This window comes from Piliocolobus tephrosceles, chromosome 3 (genome assembly GCF_002776525.5).
Source record: "Piliocolobus tephrosceles isolate RC106 chromosome 3, ASM277652v3, whole genome shotgun sequence".
Classification (NCBI taxonomy): domain Eukaryota; kingdom Metazoa; phylum Chordata; class Mammalia; order Primates; family Cercopithecidae; genus Piliocolobus; species Piliocolobus tephrosceles.
The window spans coordinates 176,983,451-177,010,925 of record NC_045436.1 but is presented as its reverse complement, the minus strand read 5'-3'; the positions used below and the strand labels follow the sequence as shown (position 1 = coordinate 177,010,925).

General features: G+C 40.9%; 1 protein-coding gene across 3 annotated transcripts in view; it reads right to left on the bottom strand.

Moving 5' to 3' along the window:
* The window catches only part of STK32B (serine/threonine kinase 32B), a 423,693-nt gene that overhangs the window by 308,672 nt on the left and 87,546 nt on the right, over positions 1 to 27,475 (bottom strand). For 2 of the 3 annotated variants that reach the window (XM_023206694.3, XM_023206695.3), the window contains exon 2: positions 26,074 to 26,129. In XM_023206694.3, coding sequence (XP_023062462.1) covers positions 26,074 to 26,129 — 56 coding nt within the window. Of the gene's footprint in view, positions 1 to 26,073; positions 26,130 to 26,255; positions 26,403 to 27,475 lie in introns of those variants that run through there. The other variant, XM_023206696.2, reaches the window with a different exon arrangement.

The window sequence follows — 27,475 nt, the reverse complement described above, 5'->3', positions numbered from 1 at the left end:
GGATAGCATTAGAAGAAATACCTAATGTAAATGAAGAGTTAATGGATTCAGCAAACCAACATGGCACATGTACACATACATAACAAACCTGCATGTTGTGCACAGGTACCCTAGAACTTAAAGTATAATAAAAATAAAAAATAAAAATAAAAATAAGTGAATGCCCCTGCTCACACACACTGGAGGACATCACAGTGTCAGGAAACTCCACAGCAAAGCAGGGTACAGGGACCCCAGGACCAGCGCTGTGCCACTGGCACCCTTGGTGCTCTCAGGGTAAAGGGAGCTGGGAAACACTCTGTAGATGGGCAAAGGCCTGAGAACGCTTGGCTGCTGGACAGAACGAGACGTCACTATGAGAAGATGCTGAGAAGTGCCGATGAGCAATGAGGTCCACCAAGCTGGTCAGTAATGGATCATCTGCTCTGGCCGATGTTTGCAAGCCATTTGCGAGTGAGTCTGCATTTCCTGTGAAATTTAGCTCCTAATAAAGTGATCCCCAGGAGCTGACACATTCCTCCAAAGTATGCCTCAAGCCAAACACAACCTAATTAATATGAAATGAATAAATATTTCATTAAAAGGAAATGGATTCTATCCTTCATGAAGATGTCTGCACGAACAATGAAGGCTTCTAGTAAATGCATCGTTGTTAAGAATTCTAAAGATGATTCCTACATAGGAATAGCAGCTAACTCGAGGCTCAGAGAAGTTAGTTAACTTGACCAGAGTCACGTGGCTGGGCCAGAATTTCAACACAGCTCTGTCAACCTTTGCAGTCAAAACTGTTTAACTAATACGCTCTTAGCTAATTAACTCATTCAGTTCACTACAAAGAGCAATCAAACATTCTGAGTCCTCACTTGTGGCAGACACAGTGCTGGGCACTGGAGATACCCAGGCGGCTACATGACCCACTGCTAACTCTGTGGCTGCCTCAGGACCTTTGCATCTGCTGCTCTTTTGGTCTGTGATGACCTTTTCCCCAGATCCCCACGTGGCCCATTTCCTTCTCAGCAGTTGGATCTTAGCTCAAATTTCTCCTTCGGGAGAGGCTGTCTCTGTTGCCCTCACCCCCAATGAAGCAGTCCCACCCTCCCAGGTCACTGCACTACACATTTTCTGCAGAGCAACTATCATCAATGTAAATCATCATGCTTATTTATTGTTTGTATGTTGGTCTGCTTCTTCTACGAAACTGTCGGTTCTTTAGTGTCAGGAACTTAGTTCATTTTTTTTTTTGCCACATCCTCACAGGTAGCTAGAATAAGGCTAGGGCAGAGCAGTGATCCCTGAACATTTACTGTTGAACTCAGTATCCTGCTGTGCATTCCAGCATGCTCCCATTATCTTAGAGATCCAGTACCTTGAAAGATCAAAAAGATTCTAAAAGAATACATTTTTAAGGGAAAAAAAAAACCCTGACAAGCCAAATGCTTTTGAACACTGAAACTTACAAACATATATCTAAAATCGAATCCCCGCTTAATTCCCAAATGGATTTGTTGCAGTCTGAGCACTAAGTTGGTTAGTCTGCTATTAATCAAATCTCTTTTTTTCACACTCTGAATTCACATGCAGCTGTGAGAGCCTGGAATGAGATTTTCCTCATTCTCATGTGAAATGAGACAAGTAATAATATGCTTGGGTCTGGAAATGATCATCATTGCATAATAAGGCGGTATAGAGTCTGGAATTATCATTGTGCAACTCTTGCTCAAGTTTATCCAGAATCTTCCTTTGAAGGGCATAAAGAGCTATTATCATATAACACTGTGCCACTTTCTGCCATTTTATGTGCAGACTGCCTCCAGCTATCCCATGAATTTTAATTAACTCCATGTTTACTTCACTTGACCCTGCAGCTCTTCAAGCAGAAGGCCCACATGCCAATCCAACAAGACACTTTTGAAGCACACTCCTCAGAGTCCTCCCAAAGGTATCCTCCTCCTTCCCTCGGAAATAAATACAACCACTGTACGAACACTGTACAAAGGCTGTACAAATACAGCCCTGCTGGCCACACAGTTAACTCAAAGTGGAGCACTTCACCCTGGACGCTCCTGCTGGCTCAGCCATCAAACAGGTCAAGAGGAGCCGATGGAAAGTGGAGAGTAAGGGCTGGAGGAGGGTGAGTGGAAATAAGAGGAGTGTCTGTGAGAAGTGAATTTGCATGCAGAGGTGTGGGAGAAACTCACCTCTGGGTACTACCCCTGAGTAAATCAATATAAACCATTTGTCAAAATCATATCTGTTGACTAGTTAATTGTTAAGTTCTTCATTCATTTATAGTTATTTATTTCTATAATATTCATTCATTTATATATGTTATCTGTATCATAGATACATTGTGTGCATATGTGCTATATGTGTATGTGTGTGTACACACAGACCACTTTAGTGGTGTATGTATATATGTATATTTATACACATACATACAAGTGTATATATGTGTGCATATACATGTATGTGTATGTATGAATATGTGTACTGTATGTTTTGTGGTGGATCTATATGTATATGTACATATATGTTTAGTGGTTGTATATATTATGTAGAGAGGTATGTATGTATGTATATGTACATGTGTATATATTGCTTAGACACTGTGTACATATGTGAACTGTTTGGTGGATATATTAGTCTGTTCTCACATTGCTATAAAGATACTACCTGAGACTGGGTAATTTATAAAGAAAAGAGGTTTAACTGACCCACAGTTCCATTTGGCCAGGGAGGCCTCAGGAAACTTACAATCATGGTGAAAGGCAAAGGGAAGGCAGGCAGCTTCTACCTTCTTCACAAGGCAGGAGGAGAAAGAGCAAGGTAGTGCCACACTTTAAAACCATCAGCTCTCGTGAGAACTCACTATCATGAGAACAGCATGGGGGAAACCGCCCCCATGACCCAATCACCTCCTACCAGGTCCCTTGCTTGACATGTGGGGATTAAAATTCGAGACGAGATTTGGGTGGGGACACAGAGATTTGGGTGGGGACACAGAGCCAAACCGTATCAGTGGATATGTCAATACATATATGCATATACACATGTGTGTCTCTATAAACTGACAGGTGTGTATATGTACATATATGTGCGCGTGTGTGTGTGCGCGCGTGCATATATACTGCTTACCAGAAACTGCGGATAAAACAGGGAACAAGAGGAAACATTGCTGCCCCAAAGAGCTTATGTTCTGGTGCATGAGACCCATAACCAAGAGGACATCTGAATAAACACATAACAGAATCACAGGTAGTTATAGGTACTATAAAGAAAAGGGGAAGAGAAGGGCAAGGAAACATGGAAGGCTGAGGTGGAGACGAAGAGGGTGGGCATTCTGGGAAGGCGCCGCAGAGTGGACATCTGAGCAGAGCCCTGTATGCTATAAGTGAGCCTTGCAAACACCTGGGGGAAAGGTGACTGAGGTAGAGAGAAGAGCAAGTGTGAAGGTTCTGAGTTAGAAATAACTCCAGTATGGTCAAGAGACTTGAAGGGCTGGAGCAGAATGAGCAGGAAGACAGAGGGGATAGAAAGCAGAGTCAGAAAAACAGGCACAAGCCAGACTGCATGACCTTGTGGGCTGGCATGGAGGGACTGGAGCATATCCCGAGTGGGAGGGAGGCAGCAACCAGGCAAGCTAATTCACGATTTGCACACATCACTGACTGCTGTCTAGACCGAGACTTGCTGTCCTCTTCTCTCTCTCTCCCCCGAGCACTCACTAAGCCAGTACTTACTGAGCCTTTACTGCATGTTGGGCACCAAGTTAAGTGTGGATGGGCATGACCAGGTCCCAGCCCCTTGGGAATCTCAGTCACATGGGGATGGCAGATCAGCAGCCTGGAAGCCATGCCTGGCGTTGCTGTGTGGGAGAGATAGTGAGGATAACACTAGGAGAACCAGACACAGGAAGGGCCTCAGTCTCAGGTCTTCTCCCTGGAATGTTCCTCCATGTGGATACCCAGATCCTTCTAGAACCCACGAGCCAAGTAAAATCCTAGCCATGCTGGCTTCAAGAAGACATGGAAGGCAGTCAGGCACGGTGGCTCATGCCTGTAATCTCAGCACTTTGGGAGGCCGAGGCTGGTGGATCACCTAAGGTCAGGAGTTCGAGACCAGCCTGACTAACATGGTGAAACCCCATCTCTACTAAAAATACAAAATTAACTGGGCCTGGTGGTGCATGCCTGTAATCTCAGCTACTTGGGAGGCTGAGGCAGCAGAATCGCTTGAACTGGGGAGGTAGAGGTGGCAGTGAGCCAAGATTGTGCCATTGCACTCTAGCCTGGGCAACAAGAGCAAAACTCGGTCACAAAAAAATAATAATAAAAGAAGATATGGAAGGCATTTGAAAAAGGCTACCCAGCCATAGATTAGTAGGACTCTCAAATTCCATTATTATTTGTGCTTACTCTTTAATCAATAACATACTGTCTCAATCATTGTAGGTTCACAGTAAATCTTGATATCGGGTAATATACCTCTACAACTTTGATTTTGTTTTACAAAATTGCTTTAGCTCTTCTAGGTCCTTTACTTTCAATAGAAATTTTAGAATCTATTATCGATAACTATAAAAAATCTTCTGTGACTTTGATTACAGAATCAAAATCAAATCTGTAAGTATATAAGTTTGTAGAGAATTGCTATCTTAATATTCCAAAGCATAAACATAGTTTTGTATATTGACTTTGTATTCTTCAAGCTTGCTATACTCATATTTTCATTCTAGTAGACATTTTGTAGTTTCTTTGATGTTTTTCAGGTAGAAAAAACATGAGTCTGTGAATAGAGACAGTTCTGTTTATTCATAGTAAATCTGTATGATTTTATTTATTTTCTTATTGTAATAGCTAGGACATTTGTTGATGTGTATAGGTGTGGTAAGAGTCATATCTTTGCCTTGTTTCTACTTTGGAAAAGCATTTAATCTTTCAGCATTATATAAAATGTTTTTGTATTATTTTGGTAAATGTTTTTTATCAGGTTGAGAGAGTTCCTTCTAGGCCCTACTTTCCTTAGAGCTTTTTTTTTTTTTTTTTTTCATCAATGAAGGTTGAATTTTACCAAATTAAGAAAACAAAAACAAACAAAAAGAAAAGAAAAAGGCCATCCACACACCGGGTACCATACTGAGGACTGAACATTGCTTGCCCCCTTATTCTCACATAAGAACCTAAAGTCCATTATAATCACTACTTTTTCTCAGAAGACAAAAGGGAGGGTTGCAGGAGCCACATAGTCCAAGTTTCCATGACTGGAAGAAGCATGCTCTGACCCAGAGTCAGACCTCCCCCATCTGGAAGCCTGTACCCTTTCCTCTATGCCCTGTTGCATCCAAAACCAAATGTCTGCCATTGGATACTGATGGATGTTTTACTCCTGACCCCACTGGTTTCCAGCAGATGTGCCTGTGATAGAAGCCAGTTTCAATATCACTTCTGTATCTGAGAGGGACATGTGAAAATCAAATGGGTTGTGCGTGGCAGAGGGGTCCTCTCCAGGCCTCGGATTCATCATCTGTAAAACGGGGATAACAACATCCAGCATATTGGGCTATTAGTGGGATGAGGGAGACAATGGATCTCCAGTTGCCAGGACCATCATTATTAGTCCCTGATTAATCAGGACTCTTTAGGTGGCAAACACTGGAAGCCCAACATGATCTCACTTGAGTGGAAAAGGATATTAGTTCCTGTAGCTGGTAAGGACAGTGGGTAACTCACGGGAACAGGAAAATGAGAAGGTGGCAGCGCTGCTGTGTCCACCCAGGTCCTTCTCATCACATCCACACACCTCAGGCTTACTGTGACACCTGCAATGGCCCACAAAGAGCAAGTCAAAGGTGCAGGAGAGGCAATGCTGCACGGGCAGCCCTCCACCGTCACTGAATGAAAACCACGCATCCATGCATTAGCTTCTCATCAGCAGCCACCAGACACACAGTCTGCACTGTCTCCTGACATCCTCCATGAAAGTAAGCTCCAGAAGCCCACCGGGGTGAGTGGCTTGATCAAAAACCCTTTACTGACTGCCTTCCTTTGTCTGTCTCACTACTCTCTCACAAATGTTTCCTGGGATCATCTTCGAGTAAACAGCATGCACTAAATTCTTTCTCTCAAAATCAACTTCTGGAGGAATCCAGGTGAGCACAGTCATCAGCAGAGCCAGGACCAGGGTGAGGCCAGTGATGTGCCCAGGGTGCAAAATTTAAGGAAGCAAGTGCCAAGCCTGCGTTTGCAAAATTTAAGAAAGCAAGGTACATGTTTAACTTACTTGTCTCACCTTAATCCCAACCCTCACCAACAACGCCACCTCTTCACCCACCTCGTATATCTGTTTCTGTTTGCTTTAAACTTCATTCTTTTCTTCTACAGATAAACCTTCATCTTCACCAACTGCTAAGGACAATGACCAAAAAAAATGCAGACCTGTTTTCCTACAGCGTATGATAACTGAGAGCAAGTTTTTCACCTCTGATTCCACAGGTTTCTGAACGGTTGGGCTTGGATCACACGGCCACACCTTGGACCAGGCACTATGTCTTGCTGAATATGGTCCATGTGGCTGGCACAGGCACATCACACAGTCGACGTGAATGGGGGACCACAGTGACATGGAGAGCAGGTGTTCTCCAAAGGGAAGGAATGTTATTATAATAAGAAAAAGGGATCCAGAAGCATGCTGGAGAGTCAACAACAGCCACTCCAGTGTACTGTGGTTCTCCATTCCCTTTCCATTTCACAGATGAGAACACTAAGCTGCAGAGAAGTTAATCTGCTTTCCTAGGTACCCACCACTAACACATATCAGCATTGGCCTGACCCAAAATCTAAACCGTTTCCACTGGTTATACACAAACTAATCTGGTGTGCCTCAACTGTCCCAGAATTTAGTCATAAAATGGTTATTTAAAATATGAGTAAATTATTGCTAAAAATAAATGGATTGCCAGCAGTTGTTTACTTTGGTGCTACACAGGGAGGCACAACTTCTCCCAGCATGACAGTAAAATGAGATTTCTGTGAATTCACATGTGTTTTTTCCTGATAACCAAGGCTACTGTCATAGTTTAACAATGAAATGTCTTTCTGGAAAACTCTTAATAAATGCCAGATATCAAAACTGCCAAAGGCTGACAGCAAAGTCAAAATATTCATTCAATATGAGGAGGATGGCTTTTCTTCATCTTATGCCAGCCCCCTCAACCTTAACTTGAATGATAGTCAGGTAGACTTTACCTGCATTTATTATGAAAGGCAGGGATTATTTAGCATTTTGACCAGAACAAGCTATGCCTTAGTCCCTTAAAGTTGGCCAACCTCATGCTGAATACTGGACATTTGTGGACATTCTATATGGATGTGCGTGTCATCAACAAATTGCTACCACCCAAAAGCAACTCAGAAATAGACCTTCTAGAAAGCTTACATTTCTCAAAAGATCCATTCCATTTTCAAGGGATGATGACAGGCTACAGTCAATTTGAAAATCTTGAGGCCACACGCTAACAGATTTGGTCGTATGTCATGAAGGAGTACAAAAGGTTCAGGAACAAAACTCTCAATGACATGGGGGGAAAGTGGTATGCCTCTTTGCGATGTTAATTGGGTCGTGGATTGAAAAGGAATGCCTCCATTGTCCTGAAGTCATGAATTCTCCACATTAAGATGAGACACTACTCTAAAATATTTTTGTTTTTCTTGCTGTTGTTTAAGTTCAGCCACTGTTCATGAGATTATGGGCAAACCTCCTAACTTCACTGGGCCACAACTCTTTCTGAGAAATCCGAGAGGATCCAAGAGGAGAAATCCAAGAGGAGCCTCAAATGTGGCAAATAACCTCGGACCAAATCTACTGCTGACTCCTAAAGATTACAGACATAGAACAAACTGAAAGCAGTTCAGTTAAGTAAAAAAAAAAATGGTCTGAGATTTATGTGCCTGCCCAAGAGGCAGAATATGCAATATAAGTCCAACCAAGTTAACTGCTTGTTAAAAATATGTTTTCAAAAAATACGATAGAATTCAAAGTTTCTACCAAATAACACTCACAATGTCCAGGATGTAAGACAAAACTACTTGACATATAGAACCAGGAAAATGTGACCCATTCTCAACAGAACAGATAATCAACAGAGGCGAATCTTAAGATGACCCAGATGTTGTAATTAGCAAAAGGACAATAAAGCAGTTGCTATGACTATGCTACATGATATAAAGGGCAATATGACTGAAATAAAGGAAAAGATAGGAAATCTAAACAAAGCAAGAAAAACTATTTTTTAAGTCAAGAGTTTCCACCTATGTGTATCATACATAAACTTCTAAAAGTCAAATTTTAAGGGACTTTTTGAAAGGAGGGAGACAAAAGTGACACATTACATACTGGACAATAACAATTCAAACTTTGATGACTTCTCATTAGAAATTGTGAAAGTTAGATGACAATGAGACAAAATCTTTAAAGTAATGGAAGGAAAAACACCTGTCAACCTAAAAATCTGTATCCAGTAGAAACATTCTTCAAGAAAGAAGTTAATGGGTGCAGCACACCAACATGGCACATGTATCCCTATGTAACAAACCTGCATATTGTGCATATGTACCCTAGAATATAAAGTATAATAATAATAATAAAAGAAGGTGAAATAAAGAGAATAAATTAAGAGGAGACACATCCCACATAAAATACTAAAGGAAATTCCTCAGGCTGAATGGAAATGATACCAGAGAGAAACTTAGATTTTCCTTAAAAATATGGATAAATATTAAAAACTATTTTCCTCCTAATTTTTAAAAGTAAAATCTTATACCTAATAACAATATACTCTAGTTATTTCTATTTAATTACACATATATCTTTTTAAAGCAAAAACTATAACATTATATTAGAGACTTAGAATTTAAGAAGCTGCAATACATTTGACACCTATACTATAAGGGCAGACAGGGTGGTAGATGGGCCTCTACAGTTGTAAGGTTTTCACATTTTATGTAAACTATAAAATATTAACCCTCAACAGACTGTGAAATAAATCAAGAATGTACAGTATAATCCTTTAGAGAAACATTTTAAAAACATAATACTGGAATGTACACTTAAAGTCATTAGATAAATTAAAAGATAGTTTTAAATATTCAACTAATCCACAATACAGCAAAGAAGAAACAGGGACAAGAAAAAAAGAAGAGGTAAGAAGAAAGCAAATAAAACAACAATAGGCCTAAGTCAAACCATATCAATTATTACAGGAACTGTGCATGAACTACACAATACAATTAAAAAGCAGAGATTGTCAGAATGGATTTTTTTTTTTTTTTTTTTTTTTTTGAGATGGAGTCTTGCTCTGTCACCCAGGCTGGAGTGCAGTGGCCAGATCTCAGCTCACTGCAAGTTCCGCCTCCCGGGTTCATGCCATTCTCCTGCCTCAGCCCGCCGGGTAACTGGGACTACAGGCACCCGCCACCTCGCCTGGCTAGTTTTTTGTATTTTTAGTAGAGACGAGGTTTCACCGTGTTAGCCAGGATGGTCTCGATCTCCTGACCTCGTGATCCGCCCGTCTCGGCCTCCCAAAGTGCTGGGATTATAGGCTTGAGCCACCGCGCCCGGCCGGATTTTTTTTAAAAGCAAGACCTAACTATACGCTATCCTCCAGAGATTAATGTTAAATATAAAAACAAAGAATGAAAAATAAATGCAGAGAAAAATATATGTCATGGAAACAGTAAGCATAAGTAGGTTAGAATGGCTATACAAATTAATTGTAAATCCTATCAAACATTTTAAAAAGTAACACCAACTTTACACAAGCATTTTAAGAAAATAAAGAAGAAAAATGTCTGAACTCAATAAGCATAAGTAGTGATCATAGTAGTAATCATAAGTAGATTAGAATGGGTACTCTGATCTCAAAATAAGTTTCAAAATAAAGAGTACTAGAAGAAAAAGAGAAGGATATTTTATAATAATAGGGACATTTCATCATAAGGAAATAATCATAAATATGTATGCCTCTAACAACATATCTCAAAGTATAAGAAGCAAACATTGAAGATGGCCGAATAGGAACAGCTCCAGTCTCCATCTCCCAGCACGAGCGACACAGAAGACCGGTGATTTCTGCATTTTCAACTGAGGTACTGGAGTCATATCACTCGGGAGTGCCGGACAATCGGTGCTGGTCAGCTGCTGCAGCCTGACCAGCGAGAGCTGAAGCAGGGTGAGGCATCGCCTCCCTGGGAAGCGCAAGGGGGAAGGGAGTCCCTTTTCCTAGCCAGGGGAACTGAGACACACAACACCTGGAAAATCGGGTAACTCCCACCCCAATACTGCGCTGTAAGCACACCGGCACACCAGGAGAATATATCCCATACCTGGCCGGGAGGGTCCCACGCCCACGGAGCCTCCCTCCTTGCTAACACAGCAGTCTGCGGCAATCTAACCACAAGGCAGCAGCGAGGCTGGGGGAGGGGCGCCTGCCATCGCTGAGGCTTAAGTAGGTAAACAAAGCCACTGGGAAGCTCGAACTGGGTGGAGCTCACAGCAGCTCAAGGAAACCTGCCTGTCTGTAGACTCCGCCTCTGGGGACAGGACACAGCTAAAATATAACAGGGGAAGCAGCAGAGGCCTGTGCAGACGCGAACGACTCTGTCTGACAGCTTTGAAGAGAGCAGTGGATCTCCCAACACGGAGGCTGAGATCTGAGAAGGGGAAGGCTGCCTGCTCAAGTGGGTCCCTGACCCCTGAGTAGCCTAACTGGGAGACATCCCCCACTAGGGGCAGTCTGACACCCCACACCTCACAGGGTGGAGTACACCCCTGAGAGGAAGCTTCCAAAGCAAGAATCAGACAGGTGCACTCGCTGTTCAGCAATATTCTATCTTCTGCAACCTCTGCTGCTGATACCCAGACAAACAGGGTCTGGAATGGACCTCAAGCAATCTCCAACAGACCTACAGCTGAGGGTCCTGACTGTCAGAAGGAAAACTATCAAACAGGAAGGACACCTATACCAAAACCCCATCAGTACATCACCATCATCAAAGACCAGAGACAGATAAAACCACAAAGATGGGGAAAAAGCAGGGCAGAAAAGCTGGAAATTCAAAAAATAAGAGCGCATCTCCCCCTGCAAAGGAGCACAACCCATCGCCAGCAACGGATCAAAGTTGGTCAGAGAATGACTTTGACGAGATGAGAGAAGAAGGCTTCAATCCATCAAACCTCTCAGAGCTAAAGGAGGAATTACGTACCCAGCGCAAAGAAACTAAAAATCTTGAAAAAAGAGTGGAAGAATTGACAGCTAGACTAATTAATGCAGAGAAGGTCATAAACGAAATGACAGAGATGAAAACCATGACACGAGAAATACGTGACAAATGCACAAGCTTCAGTAACTGACTCGATCAACTGGAAGAAAGAGTATCAGCGATTGAGGATCAAATGAATGAAATGAAGCGAGAAGAGAAACCAAAAGAAAAAAGAAGAAAAAGAAATGAACAAAGCCTGCAAGAAGTATGGGATTATGTAAAAAGACCAAATCTACGTCTGATTGGGGTGCCTGAAAGTGAGGGGGAAAATTGAACCAAATTAGAAAACACTCTTCAGGATATCATCCAGGAGAACTTCCCCAACCTAGCAGGGCAGGCCAACATTCAAATTCAGGAAATACAGAGAACGCCACAAAGATGCTCCTCCAGAAGAGCAACTCCAAGACACATAATTGCCAGATTCACCAAAGTTGAAATGAAGGAAAAAATCTTAAGGGCGGCCAGAGAGAAAGGTCGGGTTACCCACAAAGGGAAGCCCATCAGACTGATAGCAGATCTCTCGGCAGAAACTCTACAAGCCAGAAGAGAGTGGGGGCCAATATTCAACGTTCTTAAAGAAAAGAATTTTAAACCCAGAATTTCATATCCAGCCAAACTAAGTTTCATAAGTGAAGGAGAAATTAAATCCTTTACAGATAAGCAAATGCTTAGAGATTTTGTCACCACCAGGCCTGCCTTACAAGAGACCCTGAAGGAAGCCCTAAACATGGAAAGGAACAACTGGTACCAGCCATTGCAAAAACATGCCAAAATGTAAAGACCATCGAGGCTAGGAAGAAACTGCATCAACTAACGAGGAAAATAACCAGTTAATATCATAATGGCAGGATCAAGTTCACACATAACAATATTAACCTTAAATGTAAATGGACTAAATGCTCCAATTAAAAGACACAGACTGGCAAACTGGATAAAGAGTCAAGACCCATCAGTCTGCTGTCTTCAGGAGACCCATCTCACATGCAGAGACATACATAGGCTCAAAATAAAGGGATGGAGGAAGATCTACCAAGCAAATGGAGAACAAAAAAAACCAGGGATTGCAATCCTAGTCTCTGATAAAACAGACTTTAAACCATCAAAGATCAAAAGAGACAAAGAAGGCCATTACATAATGGTAAAGGGATCCATTCAACAGGAAGAGCTAACTATCCTAAATATATATGCACCCAATACAGGAGCACCCAGATTCATAAAGCAAGTCCTTAGAGACATACAAAGAGACTTAGACTCCCATACAATAATAATGGGAGACTTCAACACTCCACTGTCAACATTGGACAGATCAACGAGACAGAAAGTTAACAAGGATATCCAGGAATTGAACTCATCTCTGCACCAAGTGGACCTAATAGACATCTATAGAACTCTCCACCCCAAGTCAACAGAATATACATTCTTCTCAGCACCGCATCACACTTATTCCAAAATTGACCACATAATTGGAAGTAAAGCACTCCTTAGCAAATGTAAAAGAACAGAAATTATAACAAACTGTCTCTCAGACCACAGTGAAATCAAACAAGAACTCAGGATTAAGAAACTCAATCAAAACCGCTCAACTACATGGAAACTGAACAACCTGCTCCTGAATGACTACTGGGTACATAACGAAATGAAAGCAGAAATAAAGATGTTCTTTGAAACCAATGAGAACAAAGATACAACATACCAGAATCTCTGGGACACATTTAAAGCAGTGTGTAGAGGGAAATTTATAGCACTAAATGCCCACAAGAGAAAGCAGGAAAGATCTAAAATTGACACTCTAACATCACAGTTAAACGAACTAGAGAGGCAAGAGCAAACACATTCAAAAGCTAGCAGAAGGCAAGAAATAACTAAGATCAGAGCAGAACTGAAGGAGATAGAGACACAAAAAAACCCTCCAAAAAATCAATGAATCCAGGAGTCGGTTTTTCGAAAAGATCAACAAAATTGACAGACCACTAGCAAGACTAATAAAGAAGAAAAGAGAGAGGAATCAAATAGATGCAATAAAAAAATGATAAAGGGGATATCACCACCGACCCCACAGAAATAAAAACTACCATCAGAGAATACTATAAACACATCTACGCAAATCAACTAGAAAATCTAGAAGAAATGGATAATTTCCTGGACACTTACACTCTCCCAAGACTAAACCAGGAAGAAGTTGAATCCCTGAATAGACCAATAGCAGGCTCTGAAATTGAGGCAACAATTAATAGCCTACCCACCAAAAAAAGCCCAGGACCAGATGGATTCACAGCTGAATTCTACCAGAGGTACAAGGAGGAGCTGGTATCATTCCTTCTGAAACTATTCCAATCAATAGAAAAAGAGGGAATCCTCCCTAACTCATTTTATGAGGCCAACATCATCCTGATACCAAAGCCTGGCAGAGACACAACAAAAAAAGAGAATTTTAGACCAATCTCCCTGATGAACATCGATGCAAAAATCCTCAATAAAATACTGGCAAACCGGATTCAGCAGCACATCAAAAAGCTTATCCACCATGATCAAGTGGGCTTCATCCCTGGGATGCAAGGCTGGTTCAACACTCGCAAATCAATAAACGTAATCCAGCATATAAACAGAACCAAAGACAAGAACCACATGATTATCTCAATAGATGCAGAAAAGGCTTTTGACAAAATTCAACAGCCTTTCATGCTAAAAACGCTCAACAAATTCGGTATTGATGGAACGTACCTCAAAATAATAAGAGCTATTTATGACAAACCCACAGCTAATATCATACTGAATGGGCAAAAACTGGAAAAGTTCCCTTTGAAAACTGGCACAAGACAGGGATGCCCTCTCTCACCACTCCTATTCAACATAGTGTTGGAAGTTCTGGCTAGGGCAATCAGGCAAGAGAAAGAAATCAAGGGTATTCAGTTAGGAAAAGAAGAAGTCAAATTGTCCCTGTTTGCAGATGACATGATTGTATACTTAGAAAACCCCACCGTCTCAGCCCAAAACCTTCTTAAGTTGATAAGCAACTTCAGCAAAGTCTCAGGATACAAAATTAATGTGCAAAAATCACAAGCATTCTTATACACCAGTAACAGACAAGCAGAGAGCCAAATCAGGAATGAACTTCCATTCACAATTGCTTCAAAGAGAATAAAATACCTAGGAATCCAACTTACAAGGGATGTAAAGGACCTCTTCAAGGAGAACTACAAACCACTGCTCAGTGAAATCAAAGAGGACACAAACAAATGGAAGAACATACCATGCTCATGGATAGGAAGAATCAATATCATGAAAATGCCCATACTGCCCAAGGTTATTTATAGATTCAATGCCATCCCCATCAAGCTACCAATGAGTTTCTTCACAGAATTGGAAAAAACTGCTTTAAAGTTCATATGGAACCAAAAAAGAGCCCGCATTGCCAAGACAATCCTAAGTCAAAAGGACAAAGCCGGAGGCGTCACGCTACCTGACTTCAAACTATACTACAAGGCTATAGTAACCAAAACAGCATGGTACTGGTACCAAAACAGAGATATAGACCAATGGAACAGAACAGAGTCCTCAGAAATAATACCACACATCTACAGCCATCTGATCTTTGACAAACCTGAGAGAAACAGGAAATGGGGAAAGGATTCCCTATTTAATAAATGGTGCTGGGAAAATTGGCTAGCCATAAGTAGAAAGCTGAAACTGGATCCTTTCCTTACTCCTTATACGAAGATTAATTCAAGATGGATTAGAGACTTAAATTTTAGACCTATTACCATAAAAACCCTAGAAGAAAATCTAGGTAGTACCATTCAGGACATAGGCATGGGCAAGGACTTCACGTCTAAAACACCAAAAGCAACGGCAACAAAAGCCAAAATTGACAAATGGGATCTAATTAAACTAAAGAGCTTCTGCACAGCAAAAGAAACTACCATCAGAGTGAACAGGCAACCTACAGAATGGGAGAACATTTTTGCAATCTACTCATCTGACAAAGGGCTAATTTCCAGAATCTACAAAGAACTCAAACAAATATACAAGAAAAAAACAAACAACCCCATCCAAAAGTGGGGAAAGGATATGAACAGACATTTCTCAAAAGAAGACATTCATACAGCCAACAGACACATGAAAAAATGCTCATCATCACTGGCCATCAGAGAAATGCAAATCAAAACCACAATGAGATACCATCTCACACCAGTTAGAATGGCAATCATTAAAAAAATCAGGAAACAATAGGTGTTGGAGAGGATGTGGAGAAATAGGAACACTTTTACACTGTTGGTGGGATTGTAAACTAGTTCAACCATTATGGAAAACAGTATGGCAATTCCTCAAGGATCTAGAACTAGATGTACCATATGACCCAGCCATCCCACTACTGGGTATATACCCAAAGGATTATAAATTATTCTACTACAAAGACACATGCACACGTATGTTTATTGCGGCACTATTCACAATAGTAAAGACTTGGAATCAACCCAAATGTCCATCAGTGACAGACTGGATTAAGAAAATGTGGCACATATACACCATGGAATACTATGCAGCCATAAAAAACGATGAGTTTGCATCCTTTGTAGGGACATGGATGCAGCTGGAAACCATCATTCTTAGCAAACTATCACAAGAAGAGAAAACCAAACACCGCATGTTCTCACTCATAGGTGGGAACTGAACAATGAGTTCACTTGGACTCGGGAAGGGGAACATCACACACTGGGGCCTATCATGGGGAGAGGGGAGCGGGGAGGGATTGCATTGGGGAGTTATACCTGATATAAATGATGAATTGATGGGTGCTGACGAGTTGATGGGTGCAGCACACCAACATGGCACAGGTATACATATGTAACAAACCTGCACGTTATGCATATGTACACTAGAACTTAAAGTATAATAAAAAAAAAAAAAAGAAGCAAACATTGACAGAATTAAAAGAAGAAGAAATAATTCCACAACCTTAGTAGGATATTTCACACAACCATCCAGAAATTAATAAAACTAGATTTTAAAAATCAGCAATGACATGGAAGCTCTGAATAATATTAACCACCTTGACTGGACTAATATCTACTGAATCTTACACCTAACAACTTTCAAATACACATTCTTTTCAAGTGGGCATAGTGTGTTTATGAAGGTAGATCATAAGCTGGGCATAAAATAAGTCTCAATTAATATAAATGAATTGAAATTGTAGAGTATGTTCTTGGACCACAGTGAAAAATATTAGAACCAGTAACAACAAAAAGCTTCGAGGAAGACCAAATATTTGGAAGTTAAACAACACATAACTAAATAATTCATGGGTCAAAGAAGCAATCACAAGGGAAATTAGAAAATATTAACTAAATAATAATCAAAATACAATATATCAAATTTGGGGGTGTAACTAAAGCAGTCCTTAGAGGAAAATTTATAGCTTAAATTGCTTATATTAGAATAAAATGTCTAAAATCAATGACCTAAGGTTCTATCTTGAAGAGTTAAGATTATAAACTGAATAAGAAAATAAGAGAAAGAAGGCAAACTGCTAATATCAGAAATGAAAGGAGTTACAACCACAGACACTACAACAATTAAAAAGATCCCATGAGAACATCATGAATTACTTTGTGCCAACAAATTTGCCAACATACAGAAAATTAATTTCTTGAAAAATATAACTTACCAAAAGTTAGATATGAAAAAACACAACATCTGAGTGCCTTATATCTACTAAAGAAGGTAATTTTGTAGTCAAAAGCCTTACTAGAAAGAAAATTCTATACCCAGATAATTTCATTTGTAAATCCTACCAAACACTTAAAGAAGTAACACCAACTTTACACAAGTGCTTTCAGAAAATAGAGAAGGAAAATGACTGAACTCATCTTAGAGACTACTATAACCCTGAAGACAAATTTGATGAAGGTATTATTAAAAAAAGCAGACTAATAGTCCTTATGAATGTGATATAAAATTCTCTAATAAGATATTAGCAAATCAAATTCAACAATACATAAAAAGAATAAGGTATCATATTCAAGTAGGATTTATCTCAGTAATATATAGTTGGTTTAACATTTGGAAATTAATCAATGTAATTTAGCATAGTAACAAAATATGGAGAAAAAAATATGATCATTTCAATCGATGTAGAAAAAGTATTTGATAGAATTCAACAACAAGACATGATAAACACTTTCAGAAAACTACAACTAAAAAGAGTTGCTCAATTTGATAATGAGCATCTCTGAAAAACTTAGAAATAAACATGTTCTTAATGGTGAAAGACTGAACACTTTTTGCCCTAAAATTAAGAACAAAACAATGATGCTTGCTCCCATCACTTCTCCTCAATATTGTACTGAAGGTTTTAGCTACTGCAATAAAGATTTAAACAGCATAAATAAAGGGGAAAATATGTAAACCTTCTTTTATTACCAAATGGAATGATTGTTGACATAGAAAACCTCCAAAACACTATAAAACAACTATCACAACTAATTATTTAATTAGCAAGGTCTCAGGGCATGAGATTAAGATACAAAAATTTTATTGTATTTCTCTATCTAGTAGTAAACAATTAAAAACAATTTCATTACAATAGTGTCTGCCCCCTGTTCCCCCACAAAAAACTTCATGAACTATTTGAGGAAAACGCTAGTGCAAAAAAGGGCAAAACCTCTAACCTAAAAATGACAAAACATCACTAAAATAGAATTTTAAATACCTAATAAAAATAGAGATAAGATATAAAGAGATATACCATGTCAATGGATTAGAAGACTCCCTACTCTTAAGATATAATGATTTCCAAATTGATATACAGATTTAATGTACGAATTTAATTCCACAGATTTTTTGTAGAATTGATAAGCAACTCAAAAATTTGTATGAAAATCAATGATCTAGAATATCCAAAACAATCTTGAAAAAGAATAAATGTGGAGGACTTATACTACTTGAATTTAAGATACACCAGAAACCTGCAGTAATTAAGACAGACTAGTACTTGCATAAGGATCAACAAGTAGGTCAAATGAACAAAATTGAGAGTACAGAAGAAGACATACAAATCATCTGATTTTTTCATATGAACCCCAAAGCTCTCTGTGATGGTTAATATTAAATGTCAACTTGATTGGATTGAAGTATGCAAAGTATTGGTTCTGGATGTATCTGGGTATGTCTGTGAGGGTGATGCCATAAGAGACCGACATTTGAGTCAGTGGACTGGGAGAGGAAGACCCCCCTCAGGAAGACCCACCTGCAGCATGGGTGGGCACCATCTAATCAGCTGCCAGTCCAGCTAGAAAAAGCAAGCAGAAGAAGGTGCAAGAAACTGACTTGCTGAGTCTTCCAGCCTTCATCTTCCTCCTGTGCAGGATATGCTTTCTGTCCTACAACATCAGACTTCAAATTCTTCGGCTTTTGGATTCTTGGACTTACACCAGTGGTTTGCCAGGGGCTCCCAGGCTTCCAGTCACAGACTGAAGGCTGCATTGTCGACTTCCCTAGTTTTGAGGTTTTGGGACTTGAACCGAGCCACTACTGTCTTCCTTGCTCCTTAACTTTCAGACGGCCCATCGTGGGGCTTCACCTTGTGATCATGGGATGCAATTCTCCTTAATAAACTCCCCTTCATATATACACATATCCTATTAGTTCTGTCCCTCTAGAGAACCCTAGTACACAATCCAATAAACAAAAGAAATCCTTTTCAAGAAACTGACGTCCACACTAGGGGGAAAAAAAAGAAAAAAAAAAAAAACCTTGACTCTACCTCACACCACACAAAAAAACAAATCAAAATGAATTATAGAATTAAATTTATAAGCTAAAACTATAAAACTTTTAGAAAGTAAACACAGAAAAATATCTCTGTGAATTGAATATGTTTTGGTGAGCCAGGTTTTCTATACAAATTGCATAAAACAATGACCCTAAAAGCAAAAACACTCTACAAATTAGATTTTATCAAAATGGAAAACTTTCATGTATCAAAACACACCACTAATAAAATTAACAGGTAAACCAGTCTTGTTGAAAATAGTCTCATATCTGACAGAATGTATCCAGATATGTATCCCACAATTAAATAATAAGACAAACAACTCATTTTTTTAAAAATAGCAAAAAGTTTTGAATAGGCACTTTACCAAATTTCTGTAATTGGCCATTAAGATATATAACTGGCCATTAAGCATATGAAAAAATGCTTTTTGTCATAAGTCTTCAGGGAAATGTAAGTTAAAATCACATTGAGATACTACAAAACAGTCATCAGAAGAGCTAAAGTTAACAATATTGATAGTATCATATGTTGGCAAGGATATGAAACAATGGAACTCTTAGTAGGAGAATAAAATGGTACAGACACGTTGGAAAATCTTTTGGCATTTTTGTATAAAATTAAATACACATCTATCCTATGTTCCAGAAATTCCAATCCTAGACATTTACCCCAAAGAAATAAAATCATATGTACACAAAAAGATTTCTATACACATTTTCATAGTAATTTTTTGCAAAATAGTCAAAACTAGAAACAGTCCTGCAGTCTATTATGATGAAAATGGATTAACCAACTGTGATATATTAATGGGACTGAATACTATTCCTCAATAAGGGCAAAATACTGATACAAAGCAACACAAATGAATCTCAAAAACATTATGCTGAAAAAAATTATATAAAATGTAAAACATTATGAAGCTTTAAACAAAAGACTATATATTGTATGACCCCATTTTATACTAAATTTTAAAACAGGCAACTCTAATCTGTAATGGATGGAGTAGCTGAGTTTGGGATAGGTTTTGACTGTAAAGGGTCAAGAGGGGACTTTTGGAGGTGATATTCTATATTTTGGTATGGGTTTAGGTTACTCAGATGCATGCATTTCTCAAAAGTCAACAAATGTAAGTTTAAGATGTGTGCATTCTGTTTTATGTACATTTTACAACAAAAGAAAAACTATAGGTAAATCTCTATGCTGAAATATTTAAGGCGAAGTGTACAAATATTTGCAATTTACTATTAAATGCATCAAAAAATAAGATGGATTGATGTGTGGGTAGAAGGATAGGTATTTCATAAAATAAGTTTGGTAGAATGTTAATTGGGAATGTAGGTGGAAGATATTGGTGCTTACTGTAAAATTCTTTCACCTTCACTGTGGGTTTGCACATTTTCATACTAAAATGATGGGAAAAACTCATATGGGTATCCAGTCAATCCTGCCCTTGACAGCAAGGGCATCACAGCTTTTGAAGTTTGAATTAGGCATCCTCCACTCCATCCCTGTACACCCATAAACCATAAGCGTTCCTCCCCTACCATGCTTTTCAGAGTGGACTGTAGTTAACTGTTTATTTCTCTGCCTCCTGCATGTATCTGAGAGATCTTCAAAGGCAGGCATCATATCTGGTTCATTTTTGTAACCTCAGTACCTAGAATAGGGCCCAGAGCAAATTGGTCCTCCGTATGTTAGATGGATGGATGGACGGACGGATGAGTGAATGAGTGAATTAACACATGAACCTAAGTTGCCTGATTTTATATCAACTCCACACAAACTTCCAACAACCAGAAAAGACACAGACTTAGAGAAAATACAAAGACAATGTCAGTACTAAGCCCAGAGCTGTAGAGTTTCCAAGAAGAATGAGTATCATGCAAGATCATGAGTCTTATTAGGCCTTATCCCACCGTTTATCAGCAGTGACATATGTCACATGGTGAGATATTCTGGGAACTTAAGTATATACAACAGCTCTGCCTGTCCCAGTACCATATTTGTGTCCAGACAAGTGCCCCTCCAAGCAAGAACTCTTCACGCCACAAACAGCCAAAAAGCACATTCAGTTAGTCTCCCTTCCTCACTCCCTGCTGCGTAGGGGAAAAAGAGCCTTAAGCAACAAGAGAATCAATATTTATTGAATATCAGGTTGGATTCTGTGCTAGGCATTCTACTATACCATCTCATTAACCTCTCACAACAGCCCTATATAGAAGACACCAATATGCCTGTTTTACACGTGAAGACACAGAGGCTCAAAGTGCGTGCATGAATGGCATTTGAATCCTTGTTTGTCTAGTTTTCAAACTGCCTGCTCCCTGTGCTATGCCACACTGCCTTGCACTCTCATAAACACTTGCTGAGCTGACTTCCCAGTGGTGGTAACCATCCCAAGGGAAATTTGTGTCTGCCCAAGATATTATGTAAGATTGAGCTACTCCTTATAAACACTGACTAACCGATCACTCCTCTGGAAACTACTCTAAAGTAGAGGCCTAATTCCAGCCGGGTCAAGGGAGTAGGTGGAGGTACAGATGGCGAACTTGCTTCAAGAGGGAAAATGTCATTGACATCACAACATCCTGGCTGGTGGAGGCTGGTGTGGACATTCAAAATACAAATTATTCACTGGAGACACATTTTTAGACGGGTGCTAATGGAGGAAGAAGCCAGCATGAATGATGGAAGGTCAGACAGAAGTAAGGGGAAACTTTGCTAAGATCCACCTTCTGGAGAACAAGAAGGCAGTGGGAACACCTGGGTCCCCCTTTGGGAGGGCAGCAGGGACCACTGGGCAGCCTCAGGACCCTGGAGTTCTAGGGATTCTGGGAGCTTGATCCTGACTTTGCCTGGCACTTCCTTCCACTTAGGAAGTGCAGGTAAGAAAGGAAATAGGAGACCTAGAGTCCGGGTCCTCATGCTGGCCAGTTTGGAGGCAGGGAATTCTTTTTTTTTTTTTTTTTTTTTTTTTGAGACAGTCTCACTCTGTTGCCCAGCATGGAGTGCAGTGGTGTGATCTCAGCTCCCTGCAAGCTCCGCCTCCTGGGTTCACACCATTCTCCTGCCTCAACCTCCTGAGTAGCTGGGAATACAGGCGCCCCCGCCCCCCACCACGCCCGGCTAATTTTTTTTTTTTTTTTTTGTATTTTTAGTAGAGACAGGGTTTCACCATGATAGCCAGGATGGTCTCGATCTCCTGACCTCGTGATCCGCCCACCTCAGCCTCCCAAAGTGCTGGGATTACAGGCGTGAGCCACTGTGCCTGGCTGGAGGCAGGTAATTCTCAGGGATAGTGTGAGTGCCAAGCAGACAGGAGAGTAGGCTGGGAGCAAGTGCCTATGGGAACATAGTGGAGGCAGGAAGAAGGGCTGTGAGGTGTGTCTGTGAACTGGTCCTGAGATTGGTTTATCAGTCTGCAGGACTACGTGGCTCCTCTCACCATACAAGGGAAACTTCAACTCTTCACCATACAATCCAGGCCTGGAGAACTGAACATCCTCCCTTCCTGACCCATGAAGAAGTGTGAGAAGGAGGAAGTGAGGGGCTGGTGTGATGCATGGGCTCCAGAATAAAAGCAGGCATGGGAAGCTCACCAGGATCCAAAGGGGCACCTGTCAGATATACAACACGATTTCTGAATAATCATTTGCAGAGCGTCAAAAGCACCAAGTAGACAAGAGGTTTAAACTCGCATGAAACAGTTTGCTGTACATGTGAACTCTTTTCTCTTTGGCTCTTTCTAGAATCCTCCTTCTCCCTGTACATGCTCTTGTTGTCCCACTATCATGCCATGTGTCAGTCAGGGTTCTCCAGAATACAGAATCAACAGAATACGGATGGACAGACAGAACAGACAAAGACAGATTTATTTTAAAGAACTGGTTTACACAGTTGTAGGGCTTGCAAATCTGACTTCTGACTTTTATGGGGCATGCTGGCAGGCTGGAAATTCAGAAAAAAGCTGACACTGCAATTCCCGCCCAAAGGCCACCAGGAGGCAGAATTCCTTCTCCATCAAGGGAAGTCAGCCTTTCTCTCCTAAGATCTTCAACTGGTTGGATGAGGCCCATCCACATTGTGGAGAGTCAACTTCTTTACTTAAAGTCTACTGATTTAAATGTTAATCTCATCTAAAAAATACCTTCGCAGTGACATCTAGAGCGAGGTTTGAGCAAACATCTGGGCACCATGGCCTAGCCAAGTTGATACATAAAATTAACCATCATATACTGTATCATAATTTACTATTTTTTATGTCTGATTTTTAAACAAGATTTCTGCCCTCAGCAAGTTCCAAGACTTGCCAGGAAAACAGAGTCTAATGCAGCACATGGCCCCTTCAGTGGCCTAGTGAATGTCTGTTAAATTATCCAGTGACCCAACTCACTTGACAACATGAATGACCAACACTGTTAAATGTGCACGTACAGAAACTCAGGAATGAGATTCTGAAAAGGCAGGAAGCTCTGTGGTGCCTCTATGTGCCTACGGTGAAGTCCGGATTGTGTGGAAAAGACAAATTAAAGTTGCAGAACTCGGCACAACTCAATACCATTCTGGTTAGTGAATTAACCCCAAATGTGTCATGTTTAGAAAGGCTTCTGTAAGAAGGTCCACATAAGCAAAAGAGAGGCAGAAATCATCAGAAAATACTGCCCATGGAAGAAGAGATTTTTCCCAGGAATAGAGTTGACCATTGAACATACTGGTCCATACAACTGTCTACCCCATCAAACGATGAGTTTCTGGTCAGTCGGGACCACGTCTTAACTCAACTTTGCTCCGCAAGCAGCGGGCACAAGGATAGTTAGTATATCAGACATTCCCAAGGGCACTTTTCTGTGCCCACCCAAACTATCCTCCTGCCCTTCTCTACTGGAAGGGCTCATCTCCCAGCTACAGGCTGAAAATGGAAGATGCTTCCCTCAGTAGCCAGCGGTGGTCATGTGATCAATTATAGCCAACGAAACAAGGGTTGGCTGGGAGGTTTCCAGGAGGGAAGTCCTTCTCTAACAAAGTCGCACAAGTGAGGAGCAGTTGTGTGAAGATGTGATACACAGAATGCGGCAACTTCTAAACCATTAGATAGGAAACCTGAGGAGAAAGTCTCATCCCACTGAGGAAGGTGGAGGGCGTGGATGAAAAGTGTCCAGACCTGTGATGACATCAGACAGCCTCTAAGCTACTGCAGAGACCCCCTACCTATTGACCACTTGATTTGGTGATACTTTCAAAATATATCCAAAATCTGACCCTTTCTCACCACCCCCAGCACCACCACATGCCCCAGGTTACCACCTCCTCTCCCCACAGGGCTCCCTGCTGCTGCTGTGGCCACTCCCAGGCTATTCTCCACAAGGCAGCCAAAGTGAACTTCTATGAACTTCTACAAACAGATCATGCAACTCCTCCCCCAGAACCCCCCAAGCCTTCTCTTCTCACTCCGTGAAATGACCAAAGCCTTTACCACATGGATGAAGTCCTCTAAGACCTGGGCCTTGCCGACTTCACTGACCTTACCTTGTACCACTGCCATTGCCTGGAAACCCCTCAAAGACACAGAGCACACTCCCTTCCACGGAATGTGCACTTGAGGTTCCCTCTGCCTGGAACTTGCCTGTCTTCCTCCTTCACTTCCTTCAGGGCTCTGCTCACATGTCATCTTATTATCAAGGATGTCCCTGACATCCTATATGAGAGCACTGTCCTGCAGAACCGTCTGTGACATGGAAATGCTCTATAAACTGAGCTTCCAATACAGTCGCCACTGGCTACACGTGGCTACTGAGCATTTAAAATGCAACTAGTGTGCTGCGAACTGAATTGTTATCATTTTACTTAATGTTAATTAATTTAAATTTAAATATCCACATGTGGTTAGTGGCCACCCTAATGATAGCTCAGCTCTACAAAACAGCAACTTCTCCCTGCCGCTCTCCTATAACTCCATATTCCCCTTACCTTACTGTATTTTAATGTACTTATCATTATCTAAGGTACCATAAAGGTATATGATTATCTGTTTCTCATCTCTCTCACTTTTTTAAATGTAAGCCCTAGGAGAAAAGACACTTGGGTCTGTTTCGGTTACTACTGATCAAGAGAGTCTAAAATAGTGCCTGGTACAGGGTTTGCATTCAATTAGTATGCATGCACTGGATTAACAGAAGTAGGGAAGGAGGGAGGGAAGTTGTCTGGGTCTACCTAACTTCCTAAGTCACATGCCTCAGTTTAGCTCTATGAGTTTTAAACAGTCTAATCAAGAGTGTGGGTTGCTGAAATAGGAGGTCCCTGGTCAGCCTTCAGTTTAAATCCCAGTTTTGATACTTCCTGCCTATGTGGCCAAGGGTAACCTGCTCCATCTTTCTGAGTTATAGAGACTACGTTTTACATCTAAGCTTTTCCATCTGTAAAATGGAAATAACAACAGCTATGAAAAAATATAACAGAATATCTGGCATTCGATAGGTACTCAAAGCAATTATTGCCAAAAAACTTTCTGAGTATGTGGGAACAGACTGGGACTTGATTGGGGGAGCATTTTTGTTTTCTAAAAACTCCTACCATCTTCTCCTAGTCTTCTATACCCTTTCAAAAAAAAATAGTCAAAGATCACAAATATGAACTTTCCAAAACAACAAATGTCTATGTTGCTGGAAAGAGCTGCCTCTGTGATGTTTATGGGCTTTTTTCAACTTTCCTCATTTAGATTCTCAAGGAACAAATGGCACTGGCAATCTTGAAATAATTACCACTGTAATTCACCTAAACCAGGGCTGTTGTGGTAATTTAATTTTCAGAAAAAAATTACACCAGATCCAAAGGAAACTATTCAGACTTCCTTTCACATTTCAAATTTGTCAAGTCGAAATCTTACTGCCAAACAGAACATTCCCAGTGCCCAGCAACCAACACACAGACACACAAATATACACACATACTTAAGCCCAGTGGTCTAGACATTTATATTCTTACCTTTCCAAAACTCCCTTTACCAATGGCCCGCAGAATCTGAAAATGGTCAAAGTTGACTGCAAAAGAAAACAAAAAAGGAAACAAGTCAGATTTGCTAAACCTGGTATTGCTCCTTGAATATCCTTATCTATGTACCTGCCCACCTATTCCAAAGGCTCCTGGGTCAGGTGCGCTATACTTGCCAGAGCAGCTGTCCACCCTCGAAGGGATCTACAAGGGAATTTGCAGCACATTCCATTTTTTCCCCAGCACATATTGTCCATCTGAAGCCTTCCCTTCACACCACACTTCTTGATAGGGCTCTGCAGTCTTGCTGCTTCACTCTCCACCCCACTTCTGCCTGGATTCTACATGCTTCCCTACACCAAGACAGGTCAACAATGTATGGCCTTGCCAGTAAATCCCATGGACATCCTCCCCTCCTTTGACTTGTCCACTCTCTCAACTATCCCTTTCATGCTTCACTTTCTTCTGTACTCAGCCCTGTCCTCCCAGGCATTAAATACTAGAGTCTGTCAAGCCTTTGTCCTACAACCGTTCTCTTGTCATGGGCTCCAAAGGCTGCAATGACCATCTAATTGGCAGTGGCTCTCCAAGGTGTCTCTAGCCTTGACTGTATGTGTCAATGCCTGCCCACAGGTCCTCATGGAGGTTCCAAAGCCACCGTGAACTCAACAGATCCAAAGCAGAATGCAGGATGAGTGGTCTCAGCATTCACGGGCACTATATGTGCAAAACCTGGGACTCATCCTTGACTCCTTTCTCCCCTTACCCCATGTCCGATCTTTCATCGGGTAGCTCCATGTTATCTCTGCACAGTATCTCACACCTGTCCAGCCCTACGGCCACTTTTCTGGTCTAACCCACCATCTTCTGTCTCCTGGACCACTATGGTGGCCTCCCAATATCCTCACCTGACTCTTCCACTCAGGGAAATGTGTGAGGAGCTGAGTGATCTTGCTTGTCCTCTGCTTCCTCCCCTCCGATGTCCCCTCCACTGCTCTCAGTGGAAAAAGGACATCTTTCCCCAGGGCTGCAGGGCTCCAGCTGCTTCTCCTGCCTCCCCTCCCTGCTCACTCCCACCACCTACTGAATGCCAGACATGTGACAACAGCTACTCCCAGGCCTTGAGTGCTCTCCTCCTTGCCCTACCCTTGTTCTCTCTGCATCCCGAGAAGTCTGCCCTCACCCTCCAGACTAGGTCTGGCTCCCAACGATACACTTTCATGGCACTGTGGAACTTTCCCAAAAATACATCACTTTGTATAATTTTACCTTTGCATATTTCTTTAAGTTCACTTTTCCCTACTAGACTCTTAAGTTCCCTGAGTTCAAGGGCCATGTTTATTTTTTTCTATTGTACCCTTAGCACTCAGCACACTGTTCAGTACACAGTTAGTGT